Below are 20,989 nucleotides of genomic sequence, written 5' to 3' on the forward strand. Positions count from 1 at the left end.
CTTGGACGTGCCAACTGTTTCTATGGGAAGCTGAAAAACCCTATCTTTTTCATTCCATAAACTGTGATAATGCAGAAATGTTTAAATGTCATTTAAAACTTGGAAATTATAAATATTAAATGTTAAACTTAAATATTAATGGGAAACTAAAAATTAAGAAAAACTAATTAGGACATTGGTTGTCTATAAAGACTGAATGATAAAATAACCAGGATATGTATAAACTAAAAAGTATTGATAAATGTAAGAAAGTTATTTTTATTTAATTGATATAATAAGAATTGTATTAGTTTAAACATGAGACAGCAAATACTAAGGGGAAAAAGAGAGGAAATGTAGTAGTTTGAGACTTCTACTAAAGATATTTGTACATTATTGAATTATTGATTAACTCAGCTTTTTAAACATTTAAATGTAAAATTAGAAAATCAATAAAACTTTTTTAAAAGAAAAGTTTACTGTGTTTGTTTTCAGAAGAACAGAATGAAACAATCTGAACATTTAATCTTCATTCCTAATATAATTCTCAAACAGGACCTTATAGTATTTACTGCTCTACCAGGATCCTTAAACTTAACTTTTGAATGTCCTGTCATGGATGCATTGCCCAAAAAAAAAATAGTGAACAAAGTCAGAAGAAAAATTAAAGATGTCATTTCTTTGTTTAAATTATATTGAAATGTAGGGAATAAGGGAAATGACCTTGACAGAAATATGCAAGAACATTTTATAGGACCATTGTTTTTATAGCCTACAGCAAATACATTGTTTTAAAAATAAGTCCCTCATCTGTGTTTGGCATAATTCGTCCCTTTATTCATTCATATTGTGATACTTATACACAGTCAAATTTTCACCCCTCCCCGGCAGTCTACAATATGTAAAATCCATAAAATAAAGAACATATCACCACCACAGCAAAAGGAAAAACAAACAAACCCTGTCATCTGATCATTTCTAGACGTTTCTGAAAAGCATTCTATCATAAAAGAGCTTTGTCTGGATATCCTCCAGAAAGTGCAATGGAAGGTACCATATAGTTCACCAGAATATCAGTGGAAATGCAGCATGCTCTTCCCCTCACTCTTCACATCTCATTGGATTAAAGTGATATGCCCCTCTAAGGCAGAACACACTGAACAGGTTGGTTCTCCATGAAGCAGGTGGTCCTGCATAGATTAAAAAAAAGCACCAAGATCTTATAAGCTTGAGAGGTTAAAAAATAGCACTTTGAACTGCACTCTGAAGCATATTGGCAATCAATATAGTGACTGGAAGAGCATACTGCTATTATATGGCACTAACAGCTCTCGCCCTTCATAGGTAAGCATCTGCATTCTGCACATTATGGTTTAAGATTATCATCTTACAACTTCTGTCATTAGAAATTCATCCTTGGTTGCTAAGATATTAAAATGCGTTAGTAAAGGAAAGCAGCAAATATTCACATGCTGCCCTTTCTCGGATGGTTTCAAGGCTATTTGCAAAATTGCAAAATCAATTCACAAAATCAATGAGCCCATCGATAAAACTCAGTGGGAATAACTCATCCAATTTCTGCAAGGCATAAAGTAATAAGTGGACATTTATTAGTAATTCATTAGAGAACATTGGGATTACCTTAAAAATACCTAGTATGTTGATGAAAATTTATATAGATTTTGGAACTCAATGGATGATAGGCCTTAAAAGTCAGTATGGCCAATCAAGAACGAAGACTGATGTCAACCAAAATATCTGGACTTTGTTGTGTTAAGAGCAGGGGTCTTCAAACTTGGGCCTTTTATGACTTGTGGACTTCAACTCCCAGAATTCCTCAGCCCGTATGCCAGGAATTCTGGGAGTTGAAATCAACAAGTCATAAAAGGGCTACGTTTGAAGACCCCTGTGTTAGAGAACCAATTGTGATGGCCTATGGGGATGTGTGCATCATCTACCCAAAAGTTTTATCTTCTTTTGCATCATTCATGTGCAAATTTAGGTTGAAAGTCGATTAAATTGCCCCACCTTAATCAAGTAAATCAATTAGAACTCACAACCAGCTGTGATTACCTCAGTGGTGATGGCCCTATTAAGAAGTAATGATCCTTCTTTAATAGATCAATCAGCAGTACTGAGTTGAAACTCATTGGAGAAGACATTCAACAAGGGAACCACCAAAGTAGCAATTAGTTTTTGAGGTCTAAATAACTTGTAAATTTTGGCTTTACCCTTTGGCTTCCTAGCTTGGTACAAACATTATCTATCTGCAATAGGACAGAATAACAGACCAAGTTAAGAATGGAGACTAACATGCTAAGGTACAGCAAAGCTGAAAACTGATGCAATCCTATAAATGATAATTTTGTGCTGCATGATTATTCCACTTATAATTATTGTACATTATTCATCAAGTGGCAACGAGCACTTAATTTGATTAGTACTTTTAATTGTTGGCTGAATGACTGTTAATTTAAGGTTCATTAAACAAGGCATTACAAAATAAAAACAGGTTTTGCTCTGTTAGGAAACTTAATTAAGAAATGGCTTATTTAACTCACTGCAACAGATGCAGCAAACTTAAATTTGACTAGGGAACTGACAAATTTCATATATTCATTATATCTGTGTGTCCAAGGAAGGCAGTTGATTACCCTATTTAATCTTCTGCCATGCAGATCTGGGGGGGAAAAAGCACCTTCAACGCTTCCCAGTCTGACCTTCAACTAACTCAGGAACCAATGCTATATTTTATTTTATGTAAATGTAGATACAAAGTGCACAGAACATTTTTCATCTGCTTTCAGTTATTTTATTAGACAGGATAAAAGTTAAAGACCCTCTTGAGTCAACACCAGCTGGCAACTTAAAAAAAAACCTGGTTTGCTGATGTTCTCCTCTGATGCAATTTTTCAAATCCTAGCTTAGCCTATAATCCTAGATTGCCTGATGTCCCCAATGCAAGTCCAATAATGCTATTTCTTTTTAAAGACCTGGCAAGATTTTTGCTAGAATTATACCTTACCGCTTTAAAAGTCCTCGGCCTTCCAAGCATAGAGAACCTCAGCCGTGTTCTCAGATTCCCCATTTGGCAATTTCCGGTCATCTGTGGGGTCTCCATTGAAGTTCCCACATGGTCCACATAGCTTCTCTGGAGGAATATCCTTGACTTTCACTGTTACCCCACCATCAAGAGAAAAATGAACTTGTACATCAGAAGCCCAGTCAATCACAATCCCATCTTGATCCTTGCTTAAAGTCAGACGTTTGGAGACTTTGTGTGGCAGGTTTACTGACCGTCCATTCACCTAGGAAACATAAAATATTTGGGACGTTAAAAGCCATTCTGAGAAAGCCCAGCAAGCCATCAGGAATATAACATTTCCAATCCTGAAATTTATGTACGTACAGAGTGAAAAAGCTGCCTGCCGACATGGGATTCATCAGAAGCTGCCCAACTTTATATTAAATAAGTTTGTTGGGTTTTTTTTAAGTCATATACAATGGCAGATGGCTATCTCCTAGGCTAGAGTGAGTAATCTGGGGGTTTAGAATATTTTGATAGCCAAAGGCAGAATTTAATATTTTCAGGGAAGACAAGGAAATGATGGGATGGACAGCAATGAGAAAAGGTCAGGACATATCGCATGTATGGAAGAGGGGCAGATTTGGTTTTTCTCAAGCTTGGGGGTGGAATCGTAAAAAAATTAAGCTGTATTTAGGATTTGGTTTACAATATTTGTATATTGTCAAACCTACGAAACTACTTTTGGTCGCAGCCATTTTTCTTCTTCATTTTTTTGGCTTGACACAACTTTGGGGGGAGGGAAAATGCATTCTTTAGTTCCAGACAAAACAATAACTTTCTTATGGGGACCAAGGTCAAATTATTCAAGTGTTTGGCGGCTAGAATTACCGTTAGAGAGCCCGCCAAAGGTGTTCAGTGGAGAATGTGATTTATTACATATTTGGTGGGAGGGGAGTTTAAGTTTTACTTTGTAACTTTTTTGGGGGAGACTTCCAGTCTTGGTTTCACCTTTCTTCATGCCAATATTATGTAGCCATTAAAATAGTTCTTTGAGGAAAGCAAATGCCTCAGAGTTCTTATTTTCTTTTGGTCTCATCTATTGGAACCATGACGTATATTTCTAGCCACGTATATATTTCTACACTCACACAAACCAAAAATACTGCTGACTCTTGCTAATTGTGATAGGTGTTGTAGGATTCCCTCAGTGGGATTTAAGAGCAGCTATGATCAGCTATAACTTGGGCCCTTGCTATCTGAAAGACCATCTCTTTCCCATTGCATCCACCTGGACCACCAGGATAGGAAGGCAGTGTATGTTATAGATCCTATCTACTAGGGATGTACATCTGGTGGTACCACAAGAAAGGGCCTTCTCAGTGGTGGGCCCCTCTCTATGGAACATCATTTCCCTGGAGGTATGGTTGGTTGCTTTTCTGAAAGGCCCTGAAATGACGGTTTTCTCAGCGGGCCTGTGGATCGCAATTGGATATGGAGTCAATCAAGCGGTTGATTTGGTTATGTTGCTGCTGCCACTGGAGGAGTTATCATTTTTATGTTGTGATTTTTAATGTTGTAATCCATGGACTGGTACAGGGCCATAGCATGCCAGCAACCAGGCCAAACAAACAAGCAAAGCACCATCCGTGGGATGTAGACAGCACACAAAACCACGCACTCTCTGATCTGTGGAAAAACCTTTCTCCATGGAATCGGTCCCTGGTGCCCAAAAGGTTGGGGACCTCTGTTGTAAGTTACTCGAACTCACCTGTGTGTGATTGGGGGTGGCCATATAAATTTAATAAATAAATAGTCCATCCTCCTGTAAGCTAATAAAAAGTTAAAACAATCTGAGGACAGGGAAAGGATCCAAAGAAATTGGTCTTTAATTTACATGGGAATAAAACACAGTTTGGTGCTATTATTGTGTACGACTGCAACAATCTTTCTGCTCAAATCCATTATTCTTTCCCCAAAAATCCATACAAGGAAAGGTATAACTGGGGGGGGGAAATGCCGATAGAAATGATTATGGGGGATATATTTTTCAAGGTATTGGAAAAATGTGAAATTTGCATGCAAAAATATGCATATTGTTGATCATGAATGTAGATGTTTTCTAATGTTTGTTTTGTGGTTGTTGGAGAAATCGCAAAATCAATCAAAGGAATGGAATAACGCATAAACATCAGAAACACTGAAGTGGAGCAGATTTCAGCTAATTAGCAGACTTGGTGATAGAAGATGAAGGCGAGAAGGAAAGCAGCTTTCAAGGATGCTGGGTGCAATTTACTGCTTGACTTAAGAGCTGCTTGATGCTCTTCCCAGCCTTCTAACTTACCCATATCCGGTTGTTCTTTTTCAGAGTAATGACTGCCTCTCCAGAGGAAAGATGAACAGCCTTGACCACTGACAGGTTATCTTCACAGTCCTTTCCGATGTTCACAGATACCCTGAACCAGGAGGGATCATTCTGATCGCACAGAGAGGACACGTCATAAACCCCACCACAGAAGTTCCATCTTGCTGAAGTTCCGTCAAAAGAAACAAGCTGGGCCTCTGGGGAAATTTTGCACTGGCCTTCTCTACGCTCGCAGCCACGCACACCATTTTGGAGAACGCATATCTCTTCACTCCGACATGCAGTTTCCTCACAGGTGATTTGACCAGGAGCCTGACAGCTGCATTTCTCGGTGCAGTTGGTTGAAAAGATGCTTTCTCCAGCCTATTAGGATAATCCACCAGTGGCAGAAGATATGAGAAAAACAAGGAAGAGTTACTAGACTTACACACAGCTAGGCCTTTTATCAGAATGGCATTTATGCTGGCTGTGGAATTCTAGGAATTGAAATCCATCGATATTAAACCTGTTGAGGTTGAGAAACACTGGGATAGAAAAAATTTGGATGTTACATAATATTAAGTCTCTTTGTACAATAGCTACAATGAGCCAAGGTGGTGAAGTGGTTAGAGTGCAGACTAACTACTGCAGCCTCCCAGTCAGGAGTTTGATCCTGACCGACTCAAGGTTGACTCAGCCTTCCATCCTTCCGAGGTCATTAAAATGAGGACCCAAATTGTTGGGGACAACAGGCTGACATTTGTAAACCACTCAGAGAGTGCTTGAAAGCAGGGGTCTCCAACCTTGGCAACTTTAAGACTTGTGGACTTCAATTCCCAGAATTCCTCAACCAGTGGCTGAGGAATTCTGGACATTGAAGTTCACAAGTCTTAAAGTTGCCAAGGTTGAGGAACCTGTTCTAAAGCACTGTAAAGCAGTATATAAGTCTTAGTGCTGGTGCTATTGACATGACAACCCAACCCCATCTTGGAGTGGGGAGGAATTTCTCAGTTTTACATAGCATTTATTCCTGTCTGGGGTTTTTCCAAATGGTAAATATAACAGCCATTCCTTCGGAAATTGCCCTTGGAACAATCTCTATATATTCAAGATATGAAAATGTGATTCCAAAATTAGGCAAAGCAGATCTATATGCAGGTAGTCCAGAATTTACGACCATTTGTTTAGCAACTGCTGAAGTTACAATAGCATTAAAAAAAAAGTGAGGATGATCAATCCTCGCACTCATGACCATCACCACATTCTCCCCACAGTCAGGTGTTCAAAATTCAGATGGTTGACAACCGGCATGAATTTACAACACTTGCAGCATCCTGGGGTCCTGTAAACATCATTCGCAACTTTCCCAGTCAGATTCCAGCAAACAAAGCCAATGGGGGAAGTCAGATTTGCTTAATGACCACATTTAAATATTGCAGTGATTCATTTAACAACTATGGCCAAAATAAGGTCATAAAAGTGACCGCTGCTCTCCTAACAACCGCCTCGCTTAGCAACATAAATTCTGATCTCATTTATAGTTGTAAGTCAAAGACTTCCTGTTTAATGAACAAAACACAATGCAAAACCCCCACCCCTTGCCTCTTTTTAGACTGGGGACATTATCACCTCTGCCTTTCATTCAGTCACTTGTCTTCGTCTCCTTTTCAGGAATTCAGACATGTGGCTGCTTCTAACCATTTGGCATTCTAAAACATTTCTTTTGAATTGATAAAATGACACTATTACGTGCTTAAGGAAGTAAGATGGTGCCTCAATTTTCAGTTCTAGAGTTCTATTAAACAACTTTCTATGTTATTCATAATGTGTAAAGTAGAATTGACAGTCACCTGCCCATACCAATCCCTTCGTTAGCCCAAGCTGCTTAAATAACATCCCCTCATTTTGTCCAACAGTCCAACAAAATTTTAGTTTATGTCACCCAGTGAATGCCACGCCTCTCTACTTGATACATGAGATGAATATATTTCATGCATATCTGACCTATCTTTGCATGAAACGGACAGGAACCTTTTTCTCCGCTACTTGTTAACATTAAATGAATGAACGTAGTAGGGCTTTTTCCAAGTGACTAAAAAGTTGTCAGTTTAATGAACTAAAAACTGTCAGTACATCAAGTAGCCTTTACATCATAAAATATCATGGACAAGTCCGCTATAAGGTACTTTCCTGGAAGAAAATTAAATAGACTCTTAACTGGGATACCACTGGAAGGCCTGAAAGAACATGTTAGGGATAGATTGTCATGTAGAAAAATCTAATCTGTGGTGAGGTCTGAAAGATCAGGTCCACACATGAAAGTCCAATTACATCCTATGCACAAGAACCTTCTCAAATAACAGTTAACAGCTCCTTGGGTGTTAAGGATCAGTGGTATTCAAGGGAGGTTGGAATTAGTTCTCTTATGGCTATGAAGGGATTCTAGGCTGACGCCCCTTTTAATTCCACCCCCAGATTCTGCCACTTCTTCTCTTATATTTATGCGGTCACCAGGATTCAAAACAAATTGACCGGGCTGCCCTAACTTACCTTCAAATAGAGTCCATTATGGGTACAGCCACACTTTTCCAGAGGTACACATGCATCCCCATCAAACATGTAGCCATCATTACACCGGCAACCTTCAAAACAATTCTTAGTGCACTGCACTGTAGTGTAGAAGCTGGCACAGCTGGAATCACAGGCTCTAATGCATGTCTCATAGTGACTATTAGCTGGACAGAGGAGAGCTGAAGAGGTAAAAGGAGAAAAAAATTTACCAAATGTTTTCCTTATGGCACTGAATAAAAATATAGACAGGACAAAGCTTTAGCACTCTAGAAGCTGTTTTTTCTGTATCACAATAGATTACCTAAATTCACTGCACCAAGTGGAACTTTTTCTCATATAATAATTGCTAACACAGAGTCAACAAGAAACCGATTACTGAATAAATCTGAAATGGACGTATCAAAAGATAACACTTGGAAATGGATTTGGGAATATAGTCTACAATTCATGCTACTTTTCTCACTCCTTCTGTGATCTGACATTAGAAGAAAGTAGCACAGGATTAAGCTTTGTCTAGAGCTCCAGAAAAGGAGAAGCAGAATCTCTTGCAAGAAAAACTGGCAAGAAAGATAATTTTTAACAGCTGGGGATTATCATCCAAGGAGGCTAGATATGAAGAATTTATCTCAACTGAACTGGGAGTTTCTTAAAGTATCTGTAAGAGGCATTCTGCCAAGTTTGCTTCTCGACTCACCATAGCCTTGGGACCAGATTAATTTAAACCTAGCTCAAATTACAGTATTTCCCTTTCTAAAGGAAGCCCATTTTATAAACTTACGACAAGAGATAGTTGTTCTCCAGTCATCAATTTTGGCTCCAGCTGCTTGACATTTAGCTGTGTAAGCTTGAAGATTTTGACAGAGAGCTCCCTCACCACCAACTTGCATGTCATACAGGCAGCTGTGAAAGAACTCTGCAGGACTCACAAATGAATGACAGTCTTTGAATGGGCCTGACTCAAGTGTGATGAGGCCACAGTATCTGTCATCTTCATATTGTGAAGCTCGGGCCTCATCATAAGCAGGGAATTTCTGCACACAGTTCTCAGAGCAGATGCCCCCAATTGTGGGGACTTCCCATGAAATTCCAAAGTCATCTGGACTTGAGGTGAGAGTTCCATCAGGCAGCATAAAATCATCATCAAAGTTATTGTTGAAATTGCCACCAAGTCCAGATGTCTGTTCTTGGTAGATCGTAGGCACAAAAACTTCGACATAGTTGGCGGTGTCATAAATGACTTTGAAACCTTCAGAAGACTGGATAATATTATTATTCCCTTCTTGATTGATCCAAAGTTTTCCATTATCTCTGCTAAATGGTAGATTGTAAAGCTCGTCCTCTACCTTGAACAAGGAAACAAGAATAGAGAATGAATTATTTGCTATAAATTTGCAGGTACATGGCAGATTAACATGAATTCCTCTGGCAATTAATAGAATAGAAGGGGGCACATATTGCCATCTAGGAATGGAACTCAGTCGATGAAAACAGAGCTTTCACAAAATATAGCTTTTAGCTATAGTGCAGTGGTGGCAAACCTATGGCACACATGCCAGAGGCGGCACTCGGAACCCCTCTCTGTGGGCATGCGCACCATCACCCCAGCCTTGCCTTCCCTTGTGGCTGCCTCCTCACCAGCAGTCCCCCTGGAGGAGAGTCGCCCTGGGCACGGCCCGCGCAGAGAAGTGCAGCCAAGGACATGGCAGCTGGGCAGCAGGGACAAGACTCCACCCTTGTGCCCCATCATGAGCAGTTGATGCCGCGGGGTGTGGATGGAGTGCGTAGGTGCCATGGCGCTGCTGGGCCACCTGGGCGATCTGCAGTGGACCGGGGAGGCGGTGAGTGGCCCTGCGGGTGGGGGGGGCAGAGGGTGGGGGGGCGGAGCAGGGGTGGGCGGGGTGGAGTGGGGGCAGAGCAGGCAGGATGGGGAGGGGCTGGTTTTTAGGCACTCGATCTCTAAAAGGTTTACTATCACTGCTATAGTGTAATGCAGTGTTTCTCAACCTTGGCAACTTTCAAATGTGTGGACTTCATTTCCCAGAATTCCCAAGCCAGTATGAATTCTGGGAGTTGAAGTCCACATATTTGAAAATTGCCAAGGTTGAAAAACACTGACGTAATGTTTGAATCATTCTCTCCCAAATCCAACATCAGCATCCATTGCAGCACATAGAGAAAAAAGCATAACATAAAGTCTCGGATCTGGAATTGCACAGAAGGGATCATCTTCTTCATAGTCTGATACATAGCAGAATAACAAATTTGGAAGGGACCTTGGAGGTCTTCTAGTACAACCCTGCTTAAGCAGGAAACTTTATATCTTTTCAGACAAATGGTTGGCCAACCTCTTCTTAAAAATCTCCAGTTTTGGAGCACCCCCCACTTCTGGAGGCAAGTCGTCGCACTAATTAATTGTTCTAACTGTTAGGAAATTTCTCCTTAGCTTTATGTTTCTGCTCTCCTTGATTAGTTTCCATCCATTGCCATAAATCAGGGATCTTCAAACTTGGCCCTTTTATGACTTGTGGACTTCAATTCCCAGAATTCCTCAGCCAGCATGCCTGGCTGAGGAATTCTGGGAGTTGAAGTCCACAAGTCATAAAAGGACCAAGTTTGAAGACCACTGCCATAAATCCATTGAATGCTATTTTGGGTTTTTTTTAAGGAATAAGGAGGAAAGTATAGAACCTAAACTAAAAAAATTAAAGGTTTAATACAGAGAAATTATAGTTACTGTTCACATTATTTTTCATATACAGTAGTTGCTCACAAAGAGATATTATCATAAGTTAATAATTTAGGCACTTACCTTAACTTGCCACTTCTTTCCTCTCTCCAGAACAATAGTATATCCATGTATGTAGGTAACAACTGATGTTATTTCAATTAAAGATTCATTATCAGCCTTCTCATGTTCCACCACTACAGAAAACTTCACCTTCTGATTATCTTTGTCAGTTATTTGAGTTAAGATGTAAGAGCTGGAGCCGGGAAAATCAAAAGTCTTCCCATCAAAGGTAATATAATGGAATCCACTGGAGGTTGTCACTGTTCCATAACCAACAGGGTAACAGCCCTGGATGCCATTCTCCACCCTGCACTCCTCATAACTCCCACAGGAAAACTGGTGGCAGTCAACAGCACCATTGTCCATACAACGACACTTCTCCTGACAAGTGTTTGTAGGGTAGAACTCTGCTCCCTTTTTGTAGTACCTGCCCTCATGCACACAACCACACTCAGCAACATGGACGCACTCATCCCCGTTGAGGATGAATCCAGAGTCACAGAAGCACCCTTCAGTACATGGAACATCACAAAAACTGGGAGTGACAAAATTGTGACAGGTGGAAGGGCAGCCATTCCCACACAATTCATAGTGAGAATTAAGTGGACAGGAAAAACCTGGAAGAGATGGTTGATGAGACAGCTTGTCAAAACAGCATTCCAAGTATTGAATTTAAGAGCCATGAAGTTATATTATTTTTGACCCATCCATATGTTGCTCGGGTTCCCAAATATTTTGAGGCCTATCACTAATAGGTTAAGGCACCAGGTTAGAAAGCAAGAGAGCATGAATTCAAGTGGCATGAAAGCCAGTTGGCTGACTTTGAGCCAATCACCAGGAGACTGAGAGTTCCAATCTCTTCTTAGGCATGGAATCTGGCTGGGTGACTTCAGAGCAGTCATTCTCTCTCAGTCCAAGCCACATCAGAGGGTTATATTGTTGGGAAAATAAGAGGAGGAAGGTGTGGTGAATATCTCACTGTCTTGAGTTATTTGTACAAACAATAATGGTGGGATATAAATGGCAGAAAGTGAAGAGGAACTAAAGAGCCTCTTGTTGCGAGTGAAGGAGGAGAGTGCAAAACTTGGGTTGAAACTAAACATTAAGAAAACCAAGATCATGGCATCTGGCCCTCTCAATTCCTGGCAAATAGATGGGGAAGAAATGGAGGTAGTGACAGATTTTATTTTCCTGGGCTCCAAGATCACTGCAGATGGGGACTGTAGCCAAGAAATTAAAAGACGCTTGCTCCTCGGGAGGAAAGCCATGGCAAATCTAGACAGCACACTAAAAAGCAGAGACATCACCCTGTCAACAAAAGTGTGTATAGTCAAGGCTATGGTCTTCCCAGTTGCAATGTATGGCAGTGAAAGTTGGACCATAAGAAAGGCTGAGCACCAAAGAATTGAGGCCTTTGAACTATGGTGCTGGAGAAGACTCCTGCGAGTCCCTTGGACTGCAAGGCGATCAAACCGGTCAGTCCTAGAGGAGATCAACCCTGTCTGCTCTTTAGAAGGCCAGATCCTGAAGCTAAAACTCAAATACTTTGGCCACCTAATGAGAAGGAAGGACTCACTGGAGAAGAGCCTAATGCTGGGAAAGATTGAGGGCACTAGAAGAAGGGGACGACAGAGAATGAGGTGGCTGGATGGAGTCACTGAAGCAGTAGGTGTGAGCTTAAATGGACTCCAGAAGATGGTAAAGGACAGGAAGGCCTAGAGGAACGTTGTCCATAGGGTCGCGATGGGTCGGACATGACTTCGCAACTAACAACAACAACATAAATAATAAAAAATGAATAAATAGATGGCTCCCTATCCCACCCATTCCCATATCTTGTGCATGGATTTCAAAATGGGGAAAGCTGACCTATATAGGCTTCCATGATTTTGGAAACATCTATTATGTGGGGGGGAAGGGGAGGGTTCATGTTCATGATCCTTTTTATTTATACTTATTTATAAGAACTATCGTAGGGACGCGGTGGCTCAGTGAGTTAGGACGCTGAGCTTGTCGATCAGAAGGTCGGCAGTTTGGCGGGTCGAATCCCAAGTGCCGGGTAACAGAGTTAGCACCTGTTACTCGTCCCAGCTTCTGCCAACCTAGCAGTTCGAAAGCATGTAAAAATGCAAGTAGAAAAATAGGGACCACTACGGTGGGAAGGTAACAGCGTTCTGTGCGCCTTTGGCGTCTAGTCATGCCGGCGTCCTTGGACAAGCACTGACTCTTCGGCTTTGAAACGGAGATGAGCACCGGCCCCTAGAGTTGGAAACGACTAGCACGCATGTGAGGGGGAACCTTTACCTTTACCTTTATAAAAACTATATATCCAATCCTTCTAGTGCAGGACAAGCATTACTGCCTCGCTTCCCTTTCTATGCTTAGAGAGCTCTCTATCCAACTTGTAAATGAAGGGAACTTCTCTTCCTGCACTAATTAGAGCAAAAAAAAATAGCATTTCTCCCTTGCAGCCTAATAATGTTTGCTGAGAAATATATGTTGCTTATTTCAAGTAAGACTTAGAACAGCGTCTCCTGTCTCCTCTATTGAAGCCTTAAGTGTCTGGAACAGTACAAATGGGATAAAGATGCGATGAACTGGGAATGTGTAAGAAAAAAAAGCCTTTCTCTTCATCACTAATTCTAGAAGAAACGTCTTTCAAAAAGGCTGTTTCCTGTGGCATTTTGCATAGCATCAAAATATTAAATATGCTCTTTCTTCAGATATTTTAGCTGTGGGCTATGGATAAAATGATCCAGTAATTCAATTAAATCATTAAAATATACAAATAACCAACTATTTCCATTTACCAGATTTTAACATGAGAGATAAGACTATGAAGAAAGAAAAATGTTCTCCAAAATTCTGGTTGTTAAATAGATCCCAGTATAATGGAAAATCTAAGTGACACAGTAACTGCTTTATATTTAAACAGCAGTGGTTTAAAAATTTTAATTATTCTGTTTGGATATTTATAACTCCCAAAAATTGAGATTTGATGGAAAGAAGAATGGAATTAATATTATTAAAGTTTCATCGATTTCAGATGCCTCTCTAGATTGTAGAATTGATTTAGCTGGACTGTATCTTCCTGTAATTTATATACCATTGTTCATGTTTCATGCTTTGGAATAGTAAAACCCCAAGACTTAATTAGAAAGAAACCCCCATCACAAAAATTTATAAAAATTATACATACTGCAAAAGGAGTTTGATCGCCATTGCTTAATTTGGATATTTTGAGCTTGGCAGGTTGTTGCAAAAGTAGCGATGGCCTCACAAAGAACATTTGGATGTCCCTTGTATGTGCAGGCATCAAAGACACAATCTTCAAAGAATTTGTTTGGGTTAATAGTCCTGTGACAGGCTGCAAATGGTCCATTTCTTTTGGTGAGGATCCCACAATAATGTTCAGCTTGGTAGGTTCGTTTCTCAGCGGCACTGCATTGTAGGCATTTACTGGTGCATCCTGTAGTACACCCAGGGACATCCTTCACCTTCCAACTGTTTGCAAATTGTGTTATATCGCTGGTTTGACTTCCATCCTGCATGTCAAAGTCATCGTGAGGATTCTGGTTGGCGTTGCCACAGAGTCCGCAGACCGAATTGGCATACGTACTGGGAAGAATAACCCTGGAATGACTATACCAGTCAAAAGTAACTGTCAAATCAAAATCAGTTTTAATGATGCCATGGACCCCACTCCGGTAGACATTCAGTTTATTTTCGTAAGAAAAGGGTAAATCCAGTAAAACTCCATTGACCTTAAAAGACAAAGAAGAGACACCATCCAGGGGCTTTTAGCAAATTCAGAAAATGGGATCCTAAAGAGGATTTAAGCCATTGCTTCACTAGTGACTTACAATGTCTTTATGGCATCACCCAACCACCACTTAAGCGCTATATAGCCTTTTACATTGATTCAATGAGAGTTGGATGTCTCAAGAAAATGCTTTAAATTGCTAGAGGGGAAATGATTTAAGATTAGCTGTGGAACCAATGCAGAATTTATGAATTGCTTTCTAGGTTTTGCTCACCTTTGCTCTATCATAATAGAGAAGAAGATACCTTATCGTATGAAAACTGTCAGATATTCATCTCTCCAGCCAGGATTGATCTTTTGCTGAGTGTTTGTAGGATTTGGCTAACTGTTTACTATGCTTTTATCAGACCAAACCTAGCATCAGCAGATTTCTGTGGCATGGTTGCATATTACCTGCAGGGTTATCGCCTGCATTAAAGTTGCCTTCTGGTACAAGGATACAGAAAGGGAGGCCCTGATGTCATTAATTAATTAATTAATTGGCCACATAAAAACTATTTCATTGGCACTTAGTATTCTGATAAATGAAAATACTTGTAGCTCAAGGTTAAACTGAGGGGTCCTTGGTGCTCTCTGAGCTTGGTTGTTTTCTTGCAGATGTTTCATGACCCAAACTAGGTAACAATTAGCACTGAGGATGTTATCTAGTTTGGATAGTGAAATGTCTACAAGTAAACAGCCAAGCTCGGAGGGCACCAAGGACCCCTACACTTAGTATTCTCTCCTCTCTCTTGGAGTCATCAAACAAAAAGTTGGCATATTCTGCATAAACTACAGCCTTGTAAAATCACTTTTAAGTAAATTTCTTGTTACAAAATTAAGAAGAACCAGGAATGGGAGTAGTTTTCATAAGCATTTTCTGTAACAGAAGAACGTCAGTAAATGGTTTGAAGGATTCATCTTTTCCCCCCATAGAAACAGCAAAAGTCCATATCTGTGGTAATATTTCTCTCCATTTTCCAAAGTAGCGCTAAAGCACTTTCTTGAACTTTGCTCTAAAAATTGTCCAATGTCTCCTTATATAGGAAAAATGAGAAATGCATGAAACAGACTGGACGTGCTTCTGCAGAGTATTTTAAGCAGTCCCAAATACCAAATTTACACCTCTCCCGTGCTTCTCCAGTGTTCAACCACCGTACCTCAATCCGACGTGGGGCACTTTTGCTCAGGCTGATGGTCATGTTATAAACCTCCAAGGTTACTGCTTTGGTAAAGGACACAGCCTTATTGCCTCGGATGTCATTCTCCACTGTGACCAAAAACGGGATGAGGGTTGGGTTCTTGGAGCAGACACCCACCATCTGATACACACAACTTCCCATAAAATCATATTTGGTTCCATCAAAGGTAAGGTAATGTGGATCCCCATATGCAATGCAGGTACTGTAGGTAGTGGCGTGACAACCACGAACACCATTCACCACAATGCACTTCGTCTTGGCTTTGCAAGAAGACTTCTCACACACAGTTCTGCCTAAACTGTTATCACACCTGCAATGGGACTGGCAGTTTTCGTCTGCCCAAAACTGCTCTCCTGCTCTGTAGGTCACACCTTTGTAAGTGCAGTTGCAACTCTCCTGGGGAACACATTTCTCTCCGCTGAAGAGGTAGCCTTCGTCACATTGGCAGACTTCTGCACAGGTATTTTTACATCTGGATGGAGCAGTTCGGTCTGAACATGTTGCAGGACAGGCATTTCCACAGGATAGGTAGTGGCTGTTCTCGGGGCAGGTCAACTGGACAGGATCTGGGACTGGGACCGGAGCTAAGCAAAACAATGATCAAAAGAAGCAGAAGGAATCCCAGCAACATTAGAGATAACAAGGTACCTTTCCATAGGAAGAGAAACACGCATGGACAGCATTCGTTTGCAATTGACTACTCAGATTCCACATAAACTGGACCTTGTTCTGCTCCTTGCTCCCTCCAGAGAACTGGATGGCCCCAACTCTCCTGGAATTTCAGAAGGTGGTGGAGAAATGGCTCTTTCTCCAGTCCTGGAGGCCATAATGCTATGTTATATTGGAGCACTGCCACAAATACACAAATATTTAGGAACCGAGATTAAATAGCCCCTCCACTTCATGTTTCCCCGCACCCCTTTGCCTTAATGCACTGTTTCTCAACATCAGCCATTTTAAGATGTGTGGTTTTCGATTCCCAGAATTCCCCAACCAGCATGTTGGCTGAGGAATTGTGGGAGTTGAAGTCCACACATCTTAAAATTATTAAGATTGAGAAGCATTAGTTCAATGAGGTCGCTAAAATACACTTTGCGCCCCTGAACAAATGTCAAAATAAGAAAATACCCCACATATCAAGTGGAAAAGACACAAAATGTAAGGCCTGCCAAGGATAGGATCCAACCCCAGCTATACAACCCACTGCAATCTCACACACACTTTCCCAAATCATTCCCATTCTCTCAGAGTAAGCAAGAAATGTCCACTCTTGAGATGGGGTTAAGGAGCTATGATCCTGGCAAAGTTTTGGGCTTTGTGCATGAGCTGAAATGTAAACTGATGATACGAATAATGATTATAGCCATCTGTTTTTTTGCTATGGAATCATTCTGAAAACATAGTTCTGTGTGTGCGTGCTTAATAAGTAAATAAGTTTTCAGAGTGATATAGTACAGCTTGAGAAACCGGCTTGCATGTGCTGAAAGCTGTATTTGACTTTCAGGAAATGATTTCAACCTTGTTTATTTGGTCATTTTTTTTTCCCCTGCTGGAAGATCTGCAAATCCCTGTAACTTTTTCAGCATGATAGATAAATGTTCAAGAAAAAGATTTCACAATGAGCAATATGTGCCAGATGACATTCTTGTGGGTAGTCAGCCCCCCCTCCCAGAGAAGGAAATATTAAAAGGGCAGAATATTATATTTCCTCAAAGGATCAGTTTTTCTTAATAGCCCCAAGTCTCCCTCCCCCAAGCAGAAACCAGCTCTGTAGAAATGCCGATGTGATAATCCATTCAGGAAGGTTGGAGACCTCCAGCTAGAAGCTTAGGAAGACAAAGACACCTAAAATCTACATACCCCACCCAAACTCTAAGGCAGGACATAATAGGATTTACCCACAGATGCCAAATGGGCCCACTCAGACTCAGGTCAAAGTACATGACACAGGAAATACAAAGCCTCACAGGAAAAGGAAACAACCTCCAGAGTCCCGGAGGGTATAAAAACCCACTCCCTACATGCGCTCTCTCTCTTTTCTTCCAGAGCCATCTTCCTGTCTGGCTCTCCTCTTCCATAAACTGCAACCTTCTTTCTAAAGCAGTCACCATGTTGTTTATTCCCGGCTTGGACTGGACCCTGATGAAGATTTTTCATTCAACATTCTGTTCAGTTTTCCTTCTTATAATTAAAAAAGGGACTTGAATCTGATGTTCTTGTGACTTTTTAGACAAATCTATATAATTTTGGGAGCAATACTACAAAAGTCATTATCTTTTCCCAGGATCTTTTTTAAAAGTTTTTTTTTAAGTTCTCAGTCTAGCCTATAACTATGGAATGTGCTGGTGTTCCCTGATTTGAGCACTAATTGATCTGATGAGGCATCGCTTCCCCTAACCCAGACTCTTTCAATGTCTTTCAACAACCCTTAAATAATCAAAATCTATCTGCAACACTATATTAAAAAGAAAAAAAATCTTCATTTAGATAGTTTTTCCCCAACCTTGGTTGCTTGAGGATGTGTGGACTTCCACTCTCAGAATTCTGGGAATTGAAGTCCATACATCTTCAAGTGGCTAAGGTTGGGAAACACTGATTTAGATGCAGATTTACTGTTTCTCAAAGAACAGCTTTTGCTGATTTTTCTTTTAATGGTGACTTGTGAGTTCCTGTCATACATCAAAGTTAACAAGTACCAGGCATGACTGCAGAACATGGTTAAAAAAATAAGTCAAGATGAGGATGTAGCTTCCATTACGTCATTGTGGCTGCCATCTTGATTTTTTTTTTAATCCTGCCCTGTGGTACTCCTGCAAAGTACCATGGCTAAAGAAAAACATCCCATTTTCTCTTCAACGGTCTGCAGCCTCTCTGGGTTATTCTGCCTCATTTTAATCCAAAGGGAAGACTTCCAATTTTAACCCTGATTTCAGCTTTCAGGCTGATGTGCAATATTTTCTAGATTTATCATTGCTATCATTTCATTTTTGTTTGTGAGGGAGGGAGTTAAACATTACAGTGCTTGTAAACCTCTTCTACTTTACATCTTGCTTTTTTCCCCCTTATTTTTTGTTACATTTCTCTATGTAATAAATAATTGTCTTTTTAAAATAAATTAGAAAAATTCTCTATGAGGCCTTTTTTTTAAGATCAGGAAGTCAAGGGAAGTTGCAAAATGGCCGAGAGTGAAAGAAATCAAACGTAGCATCCAACCTCTGATAACATTAAAGAAACCAAATATAAAATGAAAATGCCCAGGGAGAAAACTTAGAGGAAATTAGAGGGCAGATCATTGACACAGCATTAGCAATCATGTGAGGAAACCCTTCTAACTCTAAAAGAAATAATTATGAGAGAATCTTAGAATAGGAGTCATAGTGCTGATTATTATACAAAGGGCAATTAGTTACCGAGTGTGCCAAAAGGTGATGGAGCAAAGCCGTAGCCTTCATAATTCTTGTTTCCGTAGGCCAAAACACCAAATGGAGCTTGAAGAATCTCAAGGAAAATTGACTGTTGGTTAATATCAGCTTTCCAGTGATATTCTCCCCATGAATACTCTGAGCCAGGGATCAGTTGCCATTGCACGCCTGCCGCAACAGATTTATCCCAGCTCACGGATTCAGAGCTTTTTGCTACGATAAGGATATGGTTATCAAACTTTCTGAGACCATAAATACGGTAGGCCAGGCCATAACTGCTGACATCGGGAATGTTGATGAGAAATGGATCGTATCCTATGTTCCCGGTCTTGATCCCAGTGAAAAACAAAACAACCTGGATTCCAACATCAGCAGAGATGTAAAATGCTTTAGGGAACTGGAGCGGAAACTGGATAATTTCTCCAGCCACCAAATCTTGAAAGCCTTTGTCCTGTCCTGACTGATAAACAACACGTGTGTTTTGAGAAGCCACCACATAGATAATATCAAAACCAGTCTGCAGAGGCACGGGAGGAACAATGAAAGTCTTCCCCCACTTGGAGACAGGCAGAAGTTGCTCAGCAACGTGGTCGCAGTAATAATTTTCCTGGACGCAGACATGGCCACTCAAGACTGCCACGGGAGCTGAGGACTGAATCCTGGTGCCAGACAGGTCTTCATCACTTTGCAACTGAAGAACTTGGAAAGCTTTGAGGAGCACCGTGAGGGTACTCCCTGCCCCGTACGACTGTCCCTTGAAGACGACTTCGCCTTGCACTTCAATGGTGACTTGGGTAGGATTCTGCCAAGCTATGACAGCCAGTTCTTTCTGGTAACTTGCCACTTTGGAGCCAGGTGGTGTGATGATGTAATAGGTACTGCCAAGCTCATGGACTGGGTAGACTGTCATGCTCGCAACAGAATACAATTTCCGATTAAATGAAACCACTGAAATGTCATGCTCAGCCTCAATCACAATGGAATAGGTGAAAAGGCCACTGCCTTTCATTTCCAAACTCACAGGGAGATCCACGGGCACCGTTTTATCTCCGGCAACTGAGTAAATTTGGCGGGAGGAGGACCTGGTCACTGTCACGGTGACTCTGGTGTCATTGCCCTGGCCCACGAGAAATAGCTTCAAGCTTGTTTCAGAAGGCCTGCTGGTCTCAAAATTTTCCATGAAAGCAGCGATGAATTGCTTTCCTTGGGAGCTTGATAACCCTTGGCCTGAGGGAAAGATGGAAAGGCATGAAAAACTAAGCTCAGGAAAGTAGAACAATAAAATACCCAAAGAAAGTAGAAAGTAGAAAGGGGGTGGGGGAGGAATACATTTGGGAAAGGGGCTATGGGCTAAATTGAAAGGCACCAATAATTTATGCTTCACTTTCCTTATCACTATTAAAGAGATAATAGGCCTACAGGTTTAATTTATTTTATTATTCCTTACATTTCTCACATTTTCGCTTCAGGAACTTAAGGCAGCACACAATGTGCCCCACAAGTCTGTGAAAGAGTTGTGGGGGGGAGGGTGAAGGATCAGATGAAAGAATGCAGGTGCAGATGAGGCCCTAGGGATCAGAAGAAGGGCCATATGTGGAGATAGGACCCAGGTGTAGTTGTGATGGACTTGGGAGTGAGGAAGATGAGAAGAAACATTTTCTTTAACAGCTTTTTTTTTCCTTACTGCTCACTGAGGTTTTGCAGATAAGCTTGCTAACAGTTGACATGTTAGGGGGGCTGCGAGGGATGGGGGGGGTGCAGGGACAATGAAACGAGACAGATTCACAGGTTCAACCACTTAGACAGGATGTTGGGTACACTTACGTATAAGAAAACCCAAAACCACAGAGCTGGCC

General features: G+C 40.8%; 1 protein-coding gene across 1 annotated transcript; it reads right to left on the reverse strand.

Annotated features, from left to right (window-relative positions):
• Positions 1-546: 546 nt before the first annotated feature.
• Positions 547-11,073, reverse strand: LOC310644807 (IgGFc-binding protein-like; the record flags this gene model as incomplete). Its single annotated transcript, XM_083370115.1, has 6 exons — positions 547-1,169; positions 3,005-3,287; positions 5,349-5,732; positions 7,899-8,098; positions 8,698-9,262; positions 10,729-11,073. The coding sequence occupies 5 exons, from the start codon at positions 11,071-11,073 to the stop codon at positions 3,009-3,011; spliced, it is 1,773 nt and encodes a 590-aa protein (XP_083226241.1). The 3' UTR covers positions 547-1,169; positions 3,005-3,008.
• Positions 11,074-20,989: the final 9,916 nt, after the last annotated feature.

The sequence above is a fragment of the Vipera ursinii genome (genome assembly GCF_947247035.1).
Source record: "Vipera ursinii genome assembly, chromosome: 9".
Taxonomy (NCBI): Eukaryota; Metazoa; Chordata; class Lepidosauria; order Squamata; family Viperidae; genus Vipera; species Vipera ursinii.